Source organism: Acanthisitta chloris, unplaced genomic scaffold (assembly GCF_000695815.1).
Source record: "Acanthisitta chloris isolate BGI_N310 unplaced genomic scaffold, ASM69581v1 scaffold27577, whole genome shotgun sequence".
NCBI lineage: Eukaryota > Metazoa > Chordata > Aves > Passeriformes > Acanthisittidae > Acanthisitta > Acanthisitta chloris.
This window is the reverse complement of record NW_008683604.1, coordinates 2,125-20,895: the sequence shown is the minus strand read 5'-3', so window position 1 is coordinate 20,895 and position 18,771 is coordinate 2,125. Positions and strand designations below refer to the sequence as shown.

The following is an 18,771-nucleotide window of genomic DNA, read 5'->3' as shown; positions in this document are numbered from 1 at the left end:
TTAAAAGAAAAAGTCAGCATTTTCCCTTGCTGAGTTCCACTCCAGTTTGACTAGAGGTCACTGATGATACACTCTATGTACCATTTTGCAAACAATTACACACTTTCTTGACAGTGTATCTAGTCTAAATCTGACTACCTTGCTTATGAGAGAGTGCTGCATCAGAATCCCAAAAATACTTAGATATGACAACTGCTGCTTCTCCCTTAACCTCAAGGCCTGGTATACTACAGAAGGAAATTTTTATGAATCTACTGACTCCAGTTCTGTCAGGAAAAAAATCATCTGAGAGTCATGAATGTGCTATCAGTTCACACCATTGGTTATGTCGCAATCACTTCCATGAGTGCACAGAATCTAAGCTGACAGCAATAAGAGGAAGAACATCACAGTGTTACCAGACACAGCCTGTAACATGCAAATATTATTTGAATGATGCTTTGAAACAGGAATTCCCTCTTATACTGAAGTGCAGGGAAGGCAACTTTGCCAATCTTTCTGACACATAAAACTCTACTTTTGCAGTCCCTTGGTCATCTGAGAGTTAAAGCATGAATAACTGCAAAAGGAAAAGAGCTGCCAGTTTGTTGAATGATTTAATGAATGTGTGGTAAGACATCCCTGTGTAAGTTTAGACCATTTTTAAGTCATTGAGAAAAAGTGTTTTCTTTGTGTATGAACACAGTTAAGGAAAGCAGCAAAAAGATGATTACAGAACTCATTTTCTTGGGAACTGGATGATTAATTATAAAGTTATTGCACACACTGAAATGTGCATCTAAAGTATCTGTTCTGCCACCACTGCAGTATCACACAGTGTGATTTTAATTACCAATCACCTCTGTCCCATAAACCTACCTCCTCTGGCACGAAGGACAAGAAGCATTGCAGAGCAGACTTTGCCTCTACCTTAACAGAGTACAAATAAGGTTTCGAGGAACAGCACTCGATCACTGCCAAACAGAATTCAGAATCAGATGTTACTGCAGGAAATGTCAACTTTGGAATAATTTCAGTACTTCAAAGTGATTCCCAACATGAAGTATCTGCATATTTGTATGGCAAACATTTCTCACAACGTTACAGAGGAATATAGCATCTCTCATAAAGATTCTGGAGGTATCAACCACCAGAAACTTTTCATAACTGTTATTAATTTGGGAGAACACAATATTTCAGCAAATAAATCACCCACATTCATTTACCTTTATATAATAAAATAAAAGTATTAGGCAAAAACAGTTAGCTACAAAATGAAAACTATATCACAGGGAGAAAAATGGTTGACTGAAATTAGGGTTTTTTTAATTACTTTTAAGCATAATCTACACTACAAAGGGTTGCCAGGAAGGCTTGCTTCACTTTTCAGACTTTCATGTCCAATTTTTTGGTAAACATCATTTTGCAGGCAAACCAAAATGCCTCCTCCTGATTTATAACAAGCAACACTTCTAAATTAATTTCTTTAGGTTATCTTATATCAGAAAATTTGCATTCTGAAAATAGTCTGACAGATTTTTCTCTTAGCATTATCCCTTCTTTTTTTAATGACAAGTCTGATATAGCAAAAGCAAATACCTGAATGGTTATTGCTAGTCAATTTAAAATCCTTATACTTAGAAAAATCAAACTCCACTCTGGTACAAGCTTGTCCTTTGTTCTGCAGCATAAATGGAATTGATTTTGTAGCCCCAACATAAACACCATCAAAGTTCAATAGTTCCTGTAAGTTTAAAGAAAAAAAAAATGCATCAAAGCACTGTGAAGTCAATTTTAGAATTGAACATAATGTGTGCAATAATCACGAATTATAACACAATACCAGTATTGGTTAATCAATAGTCTTGCATATCCCTTACCATTAAAACCTTTCCAGAACATAAAACACAAGAGTTTAGAATTCAATATTAAGTCCAGTCACACCATCAGAAAAGTTTTCATCATTCAGTAAACAGATCAGTGGATTACATTTCCCCTTATTGCATTTTTTTGCTATAACTACCTTAAGAAACTCTCTCCTTTTATCATACTTATTCCAGATTGTCCAATTCAAAAGCTCAAGCTGTCAGCCAGCATTTAGTGAACTGCTATGTGTACATTTAGTTTTTAATCTCTTCCTAAGTTATTCTCTCTGATATGTTTCTCAGGAAGTCAGTATAGGAAAACATGAAAAAACTGAAGTAAGGAGGAGCCACTTTGACATCTAAGAAACTCTCTCCTTTTATCATACTTATTCCAGATTGTCCAATTCAAAAGCTCAAGCTGTCAGCCAGCATTTAGTGAACTGCTATGTGTACATTTAGTTTTTAATCTCTTCCTAAGTTATTCTCTCTGATATGTTTCTCAGGAAGTCAGTATAGGAAAACATGAAAAAACTGAAGTAAGGAGGAGCCACTTTGACATCTAGATATAGCAAATAGTCACTCTTTCTTTCCAAAGGCTACAGTGTCTTCATACTTACCACATCAATGTTGATTTCAGGCACCTCTACAAACCCATTGATCCTCAGCGCTAGGACTCCTGCGTCTCGCACTGCTACCTAAGGGAATGGACGACACTCTGTTTGTTAACAAGGTCATTTCAGCATCACTGTCTCACCAAATCTGTCAGAATTACATGAAGAAAAGTTATACACAAACAGACAAACTCTATACCACAGATACAGAGTGGAGAGAGACATTCAGTATAAATTATAATGAAAATATGAAAATAACCCTGACCTTATAATATAAATCACAGATTAGCTTCAACATCCTGCCAGAGGTATAATATAAATCAGATCAAACTGAGAGTCTGTTCTGATATTTTTAGCAGGACTGAGATGAAATAACAGCATGGCTTATAGCAGTCATCCTAAAAAGCATGAGAACATTGGAGATAGAATTCCAAAAGTTGTGCAAATGTACACACAAACACACAACATCACACTCAAAACATAAATTTCTTCCCGTTTTGCATACCTCCACTGTTACATCAAAACTCATTTTTGCATTTGGAGTGAAAGAGATTAGGAGCTCAGCACAGCCTCCCACAGGCACAACTCCTTCAGAGGGGGAGATTGTCATTCCAGGCAGAGGGTTTGAATCCAGAACCTTCACAAGCACAAACAGAAACACACTGAACAACCTGTCTGGGGTCACTTGATTTGGTTGGTGTTGTTTTGTTTATACCAATACATCTACCATAGAGACTTTATATTCTTACAAGGAGAACCTTCATAGTACATACTGCTACCTTGGACTTAGAAGTTTGGAGAAAAATACAGGTAAACAAAATAAAATAACAGATTTCTAAATGTGACTGTCAGTTTCTATTATGAAATAATTTTTCTCCCCCAGTTTGAAACTTCACATTCTGGTTTACAGGTTGTTTTCATTAAGTTATTAAAATTAAGGCTTGCTATCTAGTGCGTCTTCAAAATATTCTACAAAGCATTTTTTCAGTGACAAATTCATCACTTCTTATTTGACATTCCCAGTAAGAGATGGGACACAGAAACCTAATAGTGTATAGCTCAGTAATAATACTAGGAGTAAATATTCAGTTGACCCACAGTTAGAAAAGAGAAAATAGAATTTGTTCTCTTGTAATGCACACCAAACAGGTAAATTTTTGAAGTACAGCTACACAGGTAATAAAGACCAAGAGTAATTGTGGCTGGGTATGTTTGTTTGTCTTACTGACTATGCTGATTTTATTCTTTCAGGCTCATCCTCCACATATGTAGTAATAATACTGGCTATTCAGTGCTCACTCGATAAACGGAGAAATATGGTACAAATCAAAATAAATTAATTATGTTTCTTAGTCCCATAATATTGCAATAACAAAAACTCAGAAGGTTTTAATGCAAATTATTTTGCTCAACTAAATAAATACAGCAATTATCCTGTGATCAGGAGATCTAATGAGCTTGCTTCTTCAGAAAACCTGGCAAAAAGACTTTAGTAGGTATTTAATAACTGAGAACTCCAAACCACAAAGTGATCTGATAAAATTAACTCTCTCCTGCTCCCCACCCCAAGGAATGAAGCGTGCCAGAAATCATTTCAGCTTACTTGGAAGTATGCATGGTTGTGCCCTGTGTTTTGGAGAATGGCTGGCTTACAAGTAGACAAACACATTGGACTATGAATGAAGGCTATCCTTTGATCCAGAAACCGAACTTTAGTAGCACCAAACTGTTGCAAAAATAAAAAATAAAACAAGTAAACAACATAACATATTCCTAAGAACAAATAAATATTTGGCCTATTTTCTCATTACATAATGAGCTAATATACTTGGGAAGAGGCATAAATTGGAAGTATTCAAATAGACAAACACAGTCTAAATGTGAGATGAGATTTATTCAATGCACTGAACTTAGCTAGATTCAAATTGAACAGACACAGTCCCACAGATATTTCTGGACTAATTTCAAAACAAATAAAAATATTTTAATTACATTTCATTGAACAGCACAAGCTCCATTAATTCCAAATGTGTGATCAGGACAAGATACTTCAGAGATATCATTAGCAGCAGAAATGTCAATATTCTAATTTACACACATCCCAGTTTACATATGACAATTTCAAAAGAAGAGGAAGAAAAGAAAAAAGCTACTGGAGAAAAAAAAAATAAGAAAAAAGCAGGCACATCAAAAGGAAGAACATTAATTACCACACTATATATAAGGATCACTAAGCTGTGGCATTAACAGAAGTATAGCACTGAAAGCAAGAAAAAAGGCAAATTGTCTTTGCTTTGCATTCTCCATCATGTGTTTGGAGCATGTTCTTTTGTTAAGCAAGTCAAATAGAAGCCACGTGAAAATAAAATATTTTAAATACCTGATAATAGAAATATGTTTAAGGAATTACTTGTTTAAAAAGAAAACATACATTTTTCTTCTCTAAAGCTGCTGTACGAATTGTTACCTTTGCAAAACATTTCAACTTATTTTCCTTTCCTTTGTGCACACACAGGTTGAATTCTCCTGCTCCTGGGGAGTTGAACCCTGGATGCCAAACCACTTCACACTCCAGATCTCTAAAGGCCTCCACAAGTCCTAAATATTGTATAATTAGAAGTAACACAAGTACATTAAAGTGAAATGACCTACTACTGAAGATTAACCTACATTTCTCAGGTGCTGAACAGTATGATGACCTAAGTAAAATTAGGCTCTGAATTCTCATGTCAGTTGTTTAATCTGTTTATTAGTATCCTGCAGTAAAACACACTCAAAGTTCAGTGATATTTTTTAGTCACTAGTTACTCTAATAGCCAACATTAAAAACAAAAATAAAAGAACATATTCTCCTTCTTGTAGAATAACAGGTTTGGGAAAGAGCATATACATTTTCTTGCTTGCAACTGAGTCTGAAGTTGCATTAGCAGAACCAGAGCACACCAAGCTCCTAATCCACTCAAATCTTGTTTAACTATGGAATGCCAGTTCAGTTAGCAGTTAGTTCTTTAATAATGGAGCTTCAACATACTCCTGCAGATCACTATTTTTCAAAAGAAAGCAGGCAAAATCCAGTGTCTCACACACTTCTAACATATGGATCCATAATGCAAATGCACACTAAGCCCAGATTGAGACCCAATGTCTTACTCAGCCTGTTTACATCCATTTAGCAGCTTCATTTGTACAGTGCTTTTGGAAAATTTCCTATCCTGCTGAGCTGGATGATATTGCTAAGTGCCATGAAATAGCTGCCTCACTTTTGAAATATCAGCAATCTGTGCTGAGAAAAATGGTTACATGAGCACTGCTGGCTGGACATGGGAGGAGAGACTGGACTGAGCATGCACTCAGGGTAGGGCTTGGACAGGGAGTGCTGCTGCAGTACTGATGCTATGATACTACTTTTTGGGCCACACTGATCTAAAATCTACACCCAAAATCTACACCCAAATCTAAAAATACAGTTTATAGTATCAACTAAATGTTTGCCTTATTTAATGCTGTCAACATTTAAGACACAAGCACACAGACTGTATTTGTGTAGTGTACCTTTGGCTGGCCTTATAGAGAATGCAGATTCTCTACGTGCAGGTTTCCAAGTAAACTGAGCAGGATGGTTTCTGGGATTGTATAGCGTAACAGTTGTCCTAAACTCTGTCTCTGCCAGGTAGCCAGGAACAGGAGGTACCATCAGTTCCCTTGCAGATAGCTCCAGTTCAACAGGCACTGCTTTTGCAACTACCAGCACATGCCGAAGGTGTTGGCTGTTTATTTTGTAAGTGAAAGACCTGTAACATAAAATAATATATTTCTCAATATTTGTATGCATTTATTATATTGTAGTCAGAGTAGGATTTATGTGAAAAGTAACCATTAGCAAGAAAACACTGAACAAAACAGTTGAGTGTGAACATGTAGTTAACATTGACAAGAGAAAGAAAATTGCAATTGTTTTCCATACTAGTTAAATCCTGTCAAAAGTGAAGAGCATCCCAAAGGATGATCAACCTCATACAGTTATTTTAGCAACATTAGTAAAGTGAGAGTTCATACCAGAAGGCTAGAAAACAGTTTGCCTATACATTTTACCATGAGCTGCATCAAAATATCTGAGCATAGATGCAGTGATCTAAAACTGTGCTGGGAAGAGCACAGAACTTTTCCTAAAACTTCTAACAGATAGACCATAATAGCAAACTTTTTTCCCATGGTATAGCTGTAGGGACAGGGTTTTGGTTGGTTGGTTGTTGCTTTTAAAAAGAACAAACTAAGAAACATCACTGCACTAAGAAAATTTTGCAACATGAAACTGCATTAATTATTGCAATGTCACCATAAATGAGTGTGCACCATTACAATTTAGCATGATTACACTTTGTTTAAACTAGCCAGGGGATTTTTTTGTTCTACTACAGCCAAGAAAATGTGTAAATCCAGAGAAATATAAGAAGCCTTACCTTTTAAACATTCCAGGAGTGTTTGTCTCAAATACAATTTCAATGTGAGTCTTTGTAAGAGGAGGTACCACCTGAGATATTGGACATGTATTCTGCAATTCCTCAATTTCCATCTCAATTTCTACCCATATATGAACTGACAAGTTATTGATGATGTGCAGTTGTTTAGCTGTTGTGGAGTTCACACAAACTTCACCAAAATCTATAGTAGAAGGACCTAAAACATATGAGAAATACAATCTTCAACATTAAAAAAGCAAAAGTTACGTAAGGAAACATAACTACTGACACACATATTTCCATTCCTCAAATTAAAAAATTAGTCAGCTACAACAATCCTATAGCAGAACAAACTCTCACTAAAATTTGGAAGCAAATACCATGCATTTCTGTGCATGTTTTCAGTAGTACAGCTCAAAGCCCAGGACCAACCTTTATCTCTGAATTGTGCTTGGTTTAACCAGCTATTAAGATAGGAAAGGCAATGTGCTGATTACTAAAGGTACTACTAATAACCATAAGTCCTTCTTTTTGTTAGGTAGATATCTAAATGGACAAACAACCAGCAATTCACTAAGGGTTTATGTATGTAAACCCAAGATTGCTCCCTGATGTGTGAGTTATTTGGTTAGTAACTCATGCCATTTGATGGTCACAGAATTATCTCATTACTTAATTTACTGCTATCACTACTTTTTGTGGTGATCTGCAAACTTTAGCATTCATGGCACTCATCAAACATCCTACAAAACTCTCAGTACTTTTTCTTTGCTTTATTCTACCTTTCCACAAGTATATCAGTACACACAGCTACAGTAATGAAGTTCTGTCGTGACTGAAAACAAAAAAAGCCCAGAAAGTACTGAAAATTTTCATTTTGCTGCTAAACAATTTTACTGAAGAAAAGCTGATCTTAAAATAGTCCTATGGTAGAACCAAGTGTTGTTGACAGAGGAGTCCCTCACAGGCTTTAGAAGGTGTTACTCCCCATCACAGAGCATCCCACTGAAATTATTTTGAAGGAGGATCCAGAAATTTACTTTTTAGGTGTATCAGTGTTTCCTTTTAATTACCAGGACCATTCTCAGCACTCCCATGAATCTTGCTGCAATTAATAGTGGTCCAGATACTAACCAATAACAAGGCATAAGGGTGTGAGCAACTCTCATACTTTGCTGTATTGATTTCTCTGTAATACACATGCACAGCCTTTAGAGGAAACACTCCTTTTACATGTTCATACCTAATCATCTCTCAGTATTTTCTGAGAAGTACAAAGCTTTAGTTAAACACTGCTGCAGTTATCGAGCTGACACCAAGTGAAACTATTTTCTATATAGAGTGAACAATTATAAATTGTGTTACTATAAGTGTTCTTATAACAACTACAAGCATTTAGTAATCGAATTAAAAATCTTACCAATGAGTATCTGATGAAGCTGCTTGTGTGTCAAAGTTAGACTACAATCTTCTTTCTCTTGGGCAGAAGATGGCACAGCACTAAGCACATTCCAAACCTGTGACAAGCACAAGACACCTCATCAGAGCAGGATCAAAATTCTTGTGCTTTTTTATATGGCAAACACATTATGTTTACCTTACTTCTCAAACATTTCACTTACTTCTTTGACTGAAGATTTAGAATCAATTGCAGTCAATTTTTGACTAGTTAATAAGCAACTGTCATCCAAAGGAAGCATTTTGCCTCGTCGCTTCTCCGTGAGAAGATCTGTGACTGACACTTTTGGTGACTGAAGCCCTTCAGCTGGTTCAAGACCTATGTCCACAGAATTATTATAAATATAATGCTGCCTACAGGGAAGGGAGGAAAAGAGAATATGTAAATCTACAAGTTTGAGAATTCCACATTCTACATATTAAATTATCTAATACTTTTAACAAACAATAATACTTTAAGTAGGTATATTCCATGATTTAAAAAAAACCCTCAAGTTCTGAAAATGCCTTGAAAAGTCTTTTACTGTTTTATTTAGGCAAGGAATAACATCTGTTGCACATCTGTGGCAACTGCTTAGTTAAACAGGCTGCAAGTATTATGGCTACCTAAATACAAATATTGCAACACGTCTAAAATACCCCTTAAAGAACAATTAAGCTGCAAAATCAAACACTTAAAAGTTAGCAACTGGCAAGGTTACAAAGCATCCTTTAGTGGTCTGTCTCTGAACTGGGCCACTTACAGGCTAATTTGCAGAGCAATTAAATTTTTGGTCCAAGTTCAACTCCAATAAATCAATTTCACCTGCAACAAAGCTTCAAAACCTCCAGAGAACTTACACAGATGTTTTGTACCAAGTATTCAGAAAACTATTACTATATTTGATAGTAACACTGAAATTCAAATGATCACTGACATTTTTCTTTCTGTTCTTGCTGCTCATGCACTGAGTTCATTCTGCACATACATACACAGCCCAAAGTATTTACTTCTCCTTGAAACAAAGCCTTACCTAGCAGCATCTCTCTGTAAACGACGCTGTCTTAAACCAGAGATGAAGTCCAGGTAGTATTTCTTATCTGCTTCTTTTGATAGTCTTTCACGGTCAGTGTAAGAAAATTCTGGATCTATGTAATTATATCTCTCAGTCTTTGTGAAAATAGTCCTAAATGTTTAAAGAGAATTGTAGTTTTACTACATGTGTAAAACAATTCTGGGTCTTCTTCAAATGAAAACATATTGATTTTGAGATAAATCATTATTTCATTGCAAACACTCTTTTTATCACATCTGATTATTAATATTTCACCTTGCAAAGGCAGCCATAGAAATGAAATATTGCAACTGTAATACCTACATTTGTAGTTCCATGTAAGAAAAGCAACTCAAGAAATTTATGTGCAAGAGACTCGTGAATGCAATGAATTTTAAAGGACTTCCAGCCTGAAAAAATACCTAGTGAGCTGTCAGATAAGTAACTGATCTTGATCTACTACATGATATACACAAATGTGCCATCTTAAATATGAGCTGAACATAATTTTTACCTGTACTTTTTGCCCTGTTCCCCAGGCCTGATGCTGGCAGCACGGTCATTGGGAAAGGCTGTAAGTGCATCATCCTCACGGTCCCTGTTTGCCTGGTGAGCATGAATTTGTGTTTGGGCTGATTTAAGCATTGCCACAGGTGCTGTATCAGTGCTCTGCCCTCTGCCACCAGCTACAAACTGTCCAGTTGCATTGGTAATCATTGGTGTTATACCTTCAAATTCAAGTAATGGATTGATCATTATTTTAGTCATTGTTTTGTGTACATACAACTGAGCATTCCTTCGAGGAGACATTACTTTTTACAAGCAAACTAAAAATAGTAAAAAAAAAAAATCTCTTTTAAACTGTTAAAAATGCACTTTTAAAACATTTTATCACTCGTCACTTATGTTTTTAGCATCTTACCAGGATTAACTGTGAACAGAATGTTTCTTCGCTTAGGTTTGCACACACCAATAAAGGTCAAATATATTTGGTCAATGGATTTTGTCTTCAAAACATGTAAATTGTTTTTCTCTAGTCCTTTATCAATGATATCAACAATTTGCTTCACTTCAAATGTTCCTATTTGACGTGGAGAAAATGAAAACATCACATCCTGGAACAGAAAATCATTATGAGACATATGAGGCAGAAAAGCAAAGAGGCAAATTTTATGTAATTCTCTGTACAACTGAGTCACTTCTCTCCACGCTTAGCTCTAAGGCAGGTGTTAAATCCTGGACTTTTAGAATATGCTAACAGACAAACAAAAATTAGTCAAATAAAGTAATGTTGCTACACATTGGAACATGCTAAAGTCACACTTGCGTATTTCTGGGATAAACTGGTACATCTTCTGCCCTGAGTTACTGGTTTAGAAAATTATAAATGTCTCCATATTTGACTTAAAATTCAACAAAGTTTCTTCCATTGAAAGAAAAGCTATCTTACTGGAATATTTGTGATTTAGTGAAAGAAATTAACAGGATCCTGAGAATATTTGAGTATAAATCAATCTTCTCAAGCCAGTAAAATAAGAAAACTAAAGCCAGGAAAAACCTTTGGAAAGTTGCATTAGCACTACAGTTATTTTCTCCCAAATTTAATAGAACATTCGTTGCTTCCTGGAGTACAGGAAAGAAAATTAAGAGACCCTACAAAATGAGAAAATATATATTTGCCCAATATTAAATGTCATTGCTCCTGAAATTAAACTGATCTGGTTTACTTTCCAGAAATTCCACTGCTTACCCCTGTAAAATAATCTGCCTAGCTACATAATCTAAGGCAAAGAGGTATTTACCTGTGCAGATTGTGGTTTAATTTTTCCTTTTCCAGGAGAAATGTTAAAGTGAGCACTCTTGCGGAAGCTGAACGTTACTGGAAGGAACTCAGATTCATTTTTCAGTGTGCATAGAATTTGTCTCTGTTCACCCAAGTAACAGTCCATAAAATTAATAACTGGTCCCAGATTAAAAGTTAACATGACAGGAAGTCCAGAACCCATCAAAGCCAAGTCTGTGTGATGAGGATGATTCACTGCATTAGACAAACACAAAATCAAACAAACAAAACCCCTCACACACCTATTGGCTTACAAACAGAAAAGCCATGGCTGCAAAAATAAAGTGATACCATGATACAACATGATTTATAAAGCAATTTTCTATAAACTTAACCATACTAATAGCAGTCAATGTCTTCCCTCCCTAAGGAAACTGAGGATGATCAAATATGCCCTTGAAAATGCACAAAACTGGCATTACACTAGAGCTAGTGCTCTGCAAATGGCTGGGGGTGGATTTTTGTGTCCTCCAAATATCTACATTTATAATTAAGCTCTAGATGTTCACTGGTAGCAAGTGTATTCATGGCACATGAGTCCCTTCTTTCTACTCACTGTCCCAAGATGTTTTGGTGCTAAAGTATTAGAGCTGTAAGTTACAGTAATTTATTCTTATTTATATAAAGAAATAAAAAAGTCAGGTTTACCATAAAACTGCTAAGAAGATGAAAAAAACATTTTAGAAATTAGGAAAAAATCAAGATATAGAGTTCTATCACTGTGCTGGTTTGGGCTGAAATGGAGTTAATTTTCTTCACAGTGACTAGTACGGAGTATGTTTAGAGTTTGTGCAGGGCACAGGGTTGATAATGCAGAGGTGTTTTTGTTATTGCTGAGCAGAGTTTACATAGAGCCAAAGCCTTTGCTGCTTTCTGTACTGCCACACCAGCAAGGAGGTTGTGGGTGCATGGGAGATTGGGAGGAGACACAGCTGGGACAGGTGACCCAAACTGACCAAAGGGATATTCCAGACCATGGGACATCATGCTCAGTATATAAGGTGGGAGGAAGAAGGAGGAAGGGGAGGATGTTTGGAGTGATGGTGTTTGTCTTCCCAAGTCACCGTTACACGTGATGGTCCCTGCTCTCCTGGAGGTGCTGAACACCTCCTGCCCATGGGAAGCAGTGAATTAATTCCTTGTTTTGCTCTGCTTGTGTGTGCAGCTTTTGCTTTCTCTATTAAACTGTCTTTATCTCAACCCAGGAATTTTCTAGCTTTTACCCTTCTGATTCTCTCCCCAGTCCTGCTGGAGGGGCAGTGAGCAAGTGGCTGAGTGGTGTTTGGTGGCTACTGGGGTTGAACCACGACAATCATCCATATACATATTTCTGCTGGTGACAATAGATTTCTGAGAACATACTTGAGGTTGCTGTTGTACCATCACTGGGGGCCTGCAGATAACCATCTTTCTTCCCAACAGTTTCAAATCTCAGGAACAGGACATAATCTTCTCTCAGTGATGAGTCATTCACTCCAAAGCCCCTTTGCAATTTCCTGCAAGAGTCACAATCTCTAATGACAAGATGGGAGGGGAAAAAAAAACCCCAAACCTCTAAACCTCAACCCACAAAAAAAAAAAAAAAAAAATCAAGGCTTATTTTTCAGCATCCAGTCTGGTTTCTTTGCTGTCTGTTACAGCTTGAACAAATGATCTTTGTACTTCCTTTCAGAAAATGGAAAGAGTAACAAATTTAAGCTCATCAATATCTGTGTACTTATTGTAGTAGTCATTTGATACATTTTCCAGCCTACAACAGTTTTCTAAATAAGTATTACATGTATAATAACTACCTATATTTAGAGATTAAGGGAAAAACAGCAAGAGTGCTTTGCCTTTTCCTTATCCTGTTCCTTTATGCTTAGTTGGTTTTTAATGGCGTGACAGCTCTCCAGAATATGTCAATCTCTTAGTGATTAATGTCTGAAATCTTTCATAATGCTGCACATCTAGTATATATTTATTACATAAAATTGCAGTCATTACAAAGACACTTAATTTGACACTGTGTAACTGTTAACAATCTTTAGACATTCATTGTATTTAATAAGAGCAGCAGTTACTTCCCTTGGCAAGATCTAATAACATTCTTTTCTCACAAAGTGAGCTTGACCAATTCTTGATCCAAATACATCCTTAATGTATCAATAATTGGATCAATAAAATCATAGAACCACTTCAGACTTTGCTTTCCCATTTGCAGTATCATGCCAAGCAATTTCTTTTAACGCACATAAATACATAACAAGTTATTCAGAAAAAAAAAACTGCAGACACATTATCACAGAACTATTTTCTCTAACACAGCTCTTACAGAATAGTTCGGACCAATGAACCTGTGTGTGTGTCTTAATTTGTATCACTCACTCACTTTGGACTAAAGCACAAAGTAACTAAAGATTTCTCATAAGGTAGCAAAGTTCCTTGACTGGGATTGCACAAGATCAAGGTGGAAACATCTATAGCTCTGTTCTTCAGGCATAAGTCCTGTAAAGCAGCATCTGTACTCCTCTGAAGATCTGTCCCCTAAAAAATAACCAAAATGTGGAATAGCTCAGTCTGTTCTGCTTTCCCTTTTGGTTTGGTTTTTTCCTACACATACATATTTTCATGTACAAGTGGAAAGACATAACATCAGAAATAGCACTGACACAGTTACACATCACATTGCTAATGAAACAATCTTTATACATCAATTTCATGTCAATGTTTTGAATTCTCTTTTATAAAGATGATGTTCATTCGGATGATTTCACTGAGAAAAGCAAGTGAAACCACAGATGCTTAACATCTTAGAACACCAAAATGTATTTTGATAACTCCTACTAAATAACAAGCAAACGAGTAGGATTTCAAGCAATCCGCTCAAAAACCCCCAACAAAACCAAACAAACACGTCCAGGGAATGCCCTTCACATTGTTAAGGTAAAATGTTACATAGCGAAATTAAAATATTTGAAAAATTCAATTCCAAGGTGAAATTAGACTACAAAATGTGTTGGTTGGACAGAAGTTCCAGAAAGCTTATTGATCAGGAAATACTACAACACAGCCAACAATACCAAGAGATGAATGTGGAGAAATAAAAAGTGCAAAAGGAGAAATGAAAATAAGTTTTCAATTAAATGAAAACCCAAACAGTTTCTTACCATCTCTCCTCCAATGGCATTGGCTTCCAGTACTGCTACCCAGTCCATACACTCAGGACTGTCATTGTATAAAGATATTTGTTCAGTCTTTGAAGCCCCAAAGTAAACTGGTCCAAAGTTAATGCAGTTCAGTAGTTTTTCACAAGGCATTCCTAGAACTTTAAGAACCTGTTCAACCACAACAGCTTTGATCCATACTTCAGTGCATCCACAACCTTCCAGCTGTACTCTGTCAGGAAGAGCAGCAAGCAACAACAGATAATGGAGAAAAATGTTAGAAATAATCGCTTTGGCTAGTTTTGTTTGTGTTAGAATCTGTGCAAAATAAAATGAACCAAATCAGAGCATTTAAATCATTGCCTTTCCATAGATAAAGTCAGGGGGAGTGGAGAGAGGAGTGTGGACTTGGCAATGACTTACAAGGAATATTACTAATCAGGAAAAATCACACATTACATGGTGCAGTTCTGGGGAGTTTTTTAGGTTTTTTTCCCTTTTTTAATGTTTGAAAGGATAGGAATGACACCTGAAAAGAATCAGAGGTGTCCAGAGATGACACACTGCTCTTATTTCTGAGAATCTTTGCATCAAGATACCAAGTTCAGCATATAATACTTAGTTTTCTGCTAGGGAATTGGAGCTAGAAGCTCATCTGAATAAGCATAAAGGAACTGCTGCTGGTCCTCCCCAAATGCTTGATCTTGAAGATATCACAAATCACCAATGGATCATGTAGACATAGAACAATTTTTCATTACTAGAATTCTGTTGGAACAAAGCATATGTGTTCTTCATGAACAAAAGAATCAAGCTGTAATATACCTTATTCTTGTAACAGAATCAACTGTCCTTTTGAATAGCCTTTGAGATGACAAAATAAAAAGTTTCAAATACTCTTTGTTTTGAATACTCACTTGCATAACTACACAAGGGATCTGGGAGAGGATCTCAAACTCTCTAAATATCATCTTTCAGCTTTTGAAGCATGATTATAAGATACTTCAAGACAAATTTCAAAAAACTCTAAGAGTAGATTCCTCTGAGAATAATCTTGCTTGCACATAGAAGGAAAATGTTTAGGGAAGGTGGTAAATGGAAATAACCAAAGGGGTTTTCATGAAAACTGCACTATTTCTTCAAGTTAAACTCCTGTTAAATACCCATTGCAAGATTTTAAATATTACTCTGTTTATTCAAACACATACATACAAACACCTGTATACACATATTTGTGAAAGGCTGGACAAGAAAACATAACATTTCATTTAGTCTAAAGAATATAACAATAACTACTAAGAAATGCCAAATTCACTGACAGAATTAGGTAGAATTTAAAGCAGGAAATGGGTGAAGGATGAAATCTGAGCTCTGTGTAGTTACATTCTCTCAGTTTAATAGATAAATTATCTACTAGACAGCAGAAGACAGCAGCCAAGAGTAAGTGGTAAAGAAGTGGTGGCAGCCTAGACAGCAAAAAAAAGCCAAAAGCACGACATGTAGCAACCAAAAGGTTGAAATTTAATAACTAAAGAAAATATCATATGAAGGAGAATGTACCAGTAGCACAGTTAACATCTTCTCTGTCACTCTAATAGAATTTTTCACCTATCATTTCATTTCCTTTTCCCACAAACTGCCAGAAGCAAGAACAGGAAGAACTGAAGTCAACCCTAATGACTTAAAACATACCAGGAAACTTACCTCTCAACACTCCCAAAAAAATCCAACAATCCAACAAAGCAACCACACCTTATTCACACCTCATCTGAAGACATTGTGCACTCCTGGAAGAGTTCAGGGCCAGGCTGGGTGGAGCTCTGAGCAGCCTGGCCCAGTGGGAAGTCCCTGCCTATGGCAGGGGGTTGGCACTAGACAACTTTAAGGTTCCTTCCAACCCAAAACATTCTGTGATTCCATAAGGTACACATTTTAAAAAGATCTACTCTTAAAACAGTTCGCAAATACAATCTCTCCATTAAAAGCAATATACACCAAAGGGCATCATCATGTTCCTGTGACTCCTGAAACACAGAGCTAAAAGAAAACTATCAGTTACAGAAGCTAATAAAAGTAAGGAATACAGGATGTGTAGAAAGGTGAAAGATATAGAAGCTCTTGGCTAGTTTTATTATGAGAGATGTGCAAACATCCCATATCACTATGACTTAAGAGAGATCTTTATTAACACCACCAGGTACACAATTTATTCAGCACTGTTCTGTGGAGATAATCATCAAATTAATGTAATAGAAATAAATGTGTAAGACAGAGACTGACAGGAGCTAAACTTAGACAAATAATCATAATAAAGACTAGAATTAATAACAGACAAAAATGTAATTTATAGAGCTGGATTTCTTCAGTTTCACTCACTTTATTGCTTCTTGGATGATTCTGGGTACATCTGTGCAGATATCCACATTAACCATCTTTACAGATTTTGGCTCAACCACTCCACTGGTAGGTTTTATGTTAAGCAGGACAACTCCATCATATGATATTTTAAATTTACCTAAAAAAAAACCCCAGAGTAACAAACAGAATGGTACACAATACAAAGTTGTAGATGTATATCTTTCTATTACACACTTGAAATTACACAGCATGTAATACTGACGTTGACAAGCAGCACATTTTCCTATGAAAACAGAAAACATGGAGTTAACCTTTTCCAAAACTATTTCCAACACGGAGTAGACCATTATTTCCAGGCTGTCCAGTGGGAAAGCCAGAGAAATGGATTGTTTGGACCATATAAACATTCTTTATGTTTCCTACTTTCCTTGCCAGGGTCCCTCACAGAAGCTGAAGGATGTGCACGTTGTAAAAGCTGTATGATTTCAAAAGCTATGGCAGAAAGCTAAAAGATCTATTATCTTCTAGCAATGAATACAGCTCTATTCCCATCCTAGAGGACTTCAGCTCGTAGGTGTTTAACACACAGCCCTGGGGATCACAGAAGCACAGACAACAAAGCAGACACAGATGTGACTTGCTGCTGCTTATGTTGGACATGCTAAGCCAATAAGCAACTATTATTTTTACGTCTTTCAAGATGGGACTCAAAAGTAGACAACCCATAAAATTTGCAAAGCTCTAAATTAGTTTTTCTTCCCTAAGTGGAAACCTAGTACTACCTATAGAAGCAATGGGACATGTGTAACACCTTCAGCTACAATACTGATAATCTGCATAACCCAGAACTTCACCCAATTTTGACTTGGTCACTGAAGTGTTAACCTGCATAAAATTACGTTTTCCAAGAAAATGAAATATTTTGATGATTTAAGGCATATTAAACATTTACCTGAACATGATCCATGGTTAGCAATACTAAACTCTTTACTAATTATTTTACTGTCTGCAACCACTTCACCAAAATTAACCTCTGACTCAGTTTCCAGACAACAGTGTGGAACTGATCTGCAGAGAAAAGACAAGGTTATATTTCCCAAAATTTGAAAATACCTTTACACTTTTAAAGAAATTTATTAAGTGGAAGACAGCTCTCTTTTTGCCCTGAACTTTGTTCTAAAACATGCACCTTATTTTTAGAATTAGGCAACATAGATTCCATATAATCCAGTTTTGCAAACATGAACAATTACTGCAAAATCTTTTATATAAGTGATTCCATAGGAAGGGAAGAGATTAAGAGTAGATGTTAACTTGTTTAATGATAGAGAATTAAAAGGCATCAACATTATCACAACCAATGTAGAATAAAGCAAAAAGAAAATTCCAGACTTTCTATGATATTAGAGGGACATCAGCCCAAAGAACTTCTTACCCATGTGCTGCTCTGAACAAAAGAAATTTACTTTTGTAAAGAAACTTACTATTTGTTTTCCATGCAATTGGCAGTCTAAATACAAGCCATGTCTGACATGTTTAGCAAACTTTCCACAAGATTAAACTGCAAATACACTTTCCACAAGATTAAACTGCAAATCCTAACAGCAGCACATGAACTTTTGAATATCATACCCAGACAGGGGAATATCAACTGCATCATCTTCTACTAAAAGAAGTAGTTTATCCTGAAGATCTTCTTCACTCTCAGGATGATATTCCACAAAAGCTGTAAGTTGAAGTCCAGATGCAATGGGTTTTTCTGGATTTTCCACAATCAATTTAAACTGCAATTAAAACCAAAAATTAATAATTTTTACATTGTTGCACATTTCTAGATTAAGAAGGGTATACACGAGGTTCATTTTCAGAAGAATATGCAGATAGACTTAAAATTTGCCACCAACTTTATAATATGCAGGATTTTATAATTTAATCTCCCTATTTACTGAAGTTCAGACTTTTTACAGTAAAAAAGAAACACAGAATGAACTTGCAAAATTTTCTAGGCTTTCCAAGC

General features: G+C 36.0%; 1 protein-coding gene across 1 annotated transcript in view; it reads right to left on the bottom strand.

Moving 5' to 3' along the window:
• The window catches only part of LOC103806335 (chromosome unknown open reading frame, human CXorf22), a gene marked incomplete at both ends in the record, with an annotated part of 28,374 nt that extends 9,836 nt beyond the window's left edge, over positions 1–18,538 (bottom strand). Inside the window, 19 exons of the mRNA XM_009079021.1 lie at positions 1,579–1,723; positions 2,462–2,539; positions 2,961–3,092; positions 4,059–4,181; positions 4,887–5,053; positions 6,008–6,246; positions 6,916–7,132; positions 8,336–8,432; positions 8,538–8,727; positions 9,387–9,539; positions 9,922–10,135; positions 10,330–10,522; positions 11,210–11,445; positions 12,613–12,746; positions 13,622–13,776; positions 14,400–14,628; positions 16,773–16,911; positions 17,707–17,822; positions 18,387–18,538. Coding sequence (XP_009077269.1) covers positions 1,579–1,723; positions 2,462–2,539; positions 2,961–3,092; positions 4,059–4,181; positions 4,887–5,053; positions 6,008–6,246; positions 6,916–7,132; positions 8,336–8,432; positions 8,538–8,727; positions 9,387–9,539; positions 9,922–10,135; positions 10,330–10,522; positions 11,210–11,445; positions 12,613–12,746; positions 13,622–13,776; positions 14,400–14,628; positions 16,773–16,911; positions 17,707–17,822; positions 18,387–18,538 — 3,109 coding nt within the window. The remainder of the gene's footprint in view (positions 1–1,578; positions 1,724–2,461; positions 2,540–2,960; positions 3,093–4,058; positions 4,182–4,886; positions 5,054–6,007; positions 6,247–6,915; positions 7,133–8,335; positions 8,433–8,537; positions 8,728–9,386; positions 9,540–9,921; positions 10,136–10,329; positions 10,523–11,209; positions 11,446–12,612; positions 12,747–13,621; positions 13,777–14,399; positions 14,629–16,772; positions 16,912–17,706; positions 17,823–18,386) is intronic.
• Between the last annotated feature and the right edge of the window lie 233 nt (positions 18,539–18,771).